This window comes from Momordica charantia, assembly GCF_013281855.1.
Source record: "Momordica charantia cultivar OHB3-1 chromosome 4 unlocalized genomic scaffold, Mcharantia_2.0 BLBB01000004.1, whole genome shotgun sequence".
Classification (NCBI taxonomy): domain Eukaryota; kingdom Viridiplantae; phylum Streptophyta; class Magnoliopsida; order Cucurbitales; family Cucurbitaceae; genus Momordica; species Momordica charantia.
Window position 1 is genome coordinate 22,431,980 of NW_028275162.1, and position 2,494 is coordinate 22,434,473.

The following is a 2,494-nucleotide window of genomic DNA, read 5'->3' on the forward strand; positions in this document are numbered from 1 at the left end:
CTATAATGTCAATAAGGAATAAATTGATAGCATTTCGAACGAAAAGTCAAAATTTATATTGGACTCATAGGGAATTGGATAGCAGATTTCATTGGGTTGAGAGTTGTTATTTGTGTTTCTAAATTCTGGACAAAATGTCAGAAATGGCCATCACAATGTTACCGTAGCATTCCCAAACTCGTTCTGCATCTCTGTCTCTCGCTGCATAATCCATCTGCAAAATCACCAAAACAAACAAAATTTGCATCAATCAATATTCTGAATCGAAGAAAATCTGGTGAGGATTAATTACTTACTCGTGTAATATTGTTGAAGAGAAGAGAGTAAAGTTTCCTTAGAGGAGGCCGCTCAGCCGGCGGTTTGTATTCAATTATAGTATGTAGATCCTGTTTCAGCGGCGGCGAACTGCTTCTCAACCTCTTCTGAGCCTCCTTCCAAGCCTCCGATTCAATCAAACCTCTCACCTCCAAAAGCGCCTCCGCGTGGCCTCTGATTCCGCTCTCCGCCTCCTCGAAGCTCTGGCCCGGCGCGATCAATTTCAGATCCAAAGCATTTGCCGCTCCCACCGCCATTGAACCTGTCAATCCCAGCCCTAATCCTAACCCTATTCTTCTGCTGATGCTTGTGTTCTCGTTAGAACAATTGGCGGCGATATTGAACGATCGGAAGGAGACGACAGCGGGAGAGGAAGAGAAGTTGGTGCGGCTACAGAGGCTTGGGAGTGAGATTGGGTTCAATTCCGCCATTGGATTACAGAGTGAAGCTTTTTGGTCTGTTCTGAAAACTCTTCTATTTATGGATGTGAGAAGCTTGGAATGTGCCACGTAAGCAAGGGATTTTATTTTCCTTGTTTTTTTTTATCAGATTTTATATTTTGGTAGAGTGAAATTACCGGTGTGATTAATAATTATTATTAATTCCCTTTTTTTTTCCATATCAATAGACCATTTTCATAATCACTCATATGTCGTTTTTATTTCTACTGATATGGCAATGCGAACCAAATTATATTAGAAAATAAAAGTTACATAATAATTAAGAAGTCATTTTAATTCTAGTGATATGGAGTCAAATATGAAAGAAGCTTGCAAATAGAATCGTGATAAAAAAAATCAAAGTTACGTAATCACTGATATATCATTTTCATTTTGTTGATGTGGTATATTAGTGATAGACCTTATAGTAGATCATGATCAACATGCAAAAATCACACGTATAGAAAACCAAAGTTACATAATCATTGTTATATATTTTAATTATATTGATATAGTATATGAATGATAAACAAAATATTAGATAAACATCTGGAAAGAACACTAACAGAAAAATGGAAGTCACATAATCACTGTTATATACTAATTTTATTGAATTGATATGGTATATCAGTGGATAGACCGAAATATAAAAAAAAAAGTGAGACCTCTCATCGATCAAATTTACAACTCAAGAAAGCTACTCGTACAGGAAAGTAAAACAATATCCAGACCTAGATCATCAAATCCGCAATACAATGAAATGAAGTCAATTGCGAGAACCTGAAATTGCAGCTCTTCTTGCTATCAAAAGGAGGAAAGAGCAATTAAACAACACTAGATCCCATTAATTTTAATAGTAAGTAAAATATTTCTTACACTAGATCCCACTCCATTATTTTTTATTGTGAAATCTAATAAGGTCAAAAGTTAGTTATCAGAAAACCAACATATACTTTTCGAAATCGAAAGCCTTGCGAGCGAGATAATGGCCACAAAAATTACCCTGAATACTTTATGAAAAGAGATGATGCCGCAAACATCTTGAAGATGTAAAATTTCTTTGACTATCTTTGTTATTTTGGTAAGATCATCGTCTTCCCTTCGCAATAGCTTAGCCATCTCTATCGAGTCTGTCTCCACCTGAATAGGATAAGAAACCATAAACAACAGGTTCTGCATTCCTTCCAAAATAGCCATAGCTTCCAACATCTTCACACTCCCACAATTATCGACGAAGACGAAACGATTGCCTGCAAGAATGATGACACCTTCCCAATTACGCAAGTCCCACAATTTTCCGTCCTTGGATTATTCATGTATCAGTGATGTCATAGATTTAGACGTGATTCGTGGATTGAATAATGTAATTAATTATGATTGTAATCCACAAGTATAGTTTTATACAAAGAGCAATTAAACAACCACGCATTGTGAGACAAAATTAACGTAAAGAACAGTGGCTACGAAATTTGATTAACTTTCGTTGGCATAATCCAAAGGAAAAGTAGTGGAATTCTATTAATATAAAAGACACTTTCTTGGGGGGCCTGCTCAAAATGAAGTGAAAAATCATCCCTTATAACGAGATTAGAGGCACATCCTAACATACCAAGCAACTGCATTCACTATACATATATATAGAGAGAGAGAGAGGGAGAGAGAGCTATGATCAGCATGCATCCTAATCAACAAAATGTAAGCAAGAAAGGCAATTCCCATAATGAACAGAGCATCTCATG

The 2,494-nt window shown here is 36.2% G+C and overlaps 1 protein-coding gene across 1 annotated transcript; it reads right to left on the reverse strand.

Annotated features, from left to right (window-relative positions):
* Positions 1-8: 8 nt before the first annotated feature.
* On the reverse strand, positions 9-788 carry PQL3 (PsbQ-like 3). The gene is made up of 2 exons (XM_022285879.2): positions 297-788; positions 9-214 (listed from the first exon to the last, which is right to left on the reverse strand). The coding sequence occupies exons 1-2, from the start codon at positions 744-746 to the stop codon at positions 119-121; spliced, it is 546 nt and encodes a 181-aa protein (XP_022141571.1). The 5' UTR covers positions 747-788; the 3' UTR covers positions 9-118.
* Between the last annotated feature and the right edge of the window lie 1,706 nt (positions 789-2,494).

Coding starts and splice junctions, on each gene's coding strand:
- PQL3 (XM_022285879.2), bottom strand. CDS start 746: ATGGCGGAATTGAACCCAATCTCACTCCCAAGCCTCTGTAGCCGCACC. Junction 215..296: donor TCTTCAACAATATTACACGA/GTAAGTAATTAA, acceptor GTGATTTTGCAG/ATGGATTATGCAGCGAGAGA.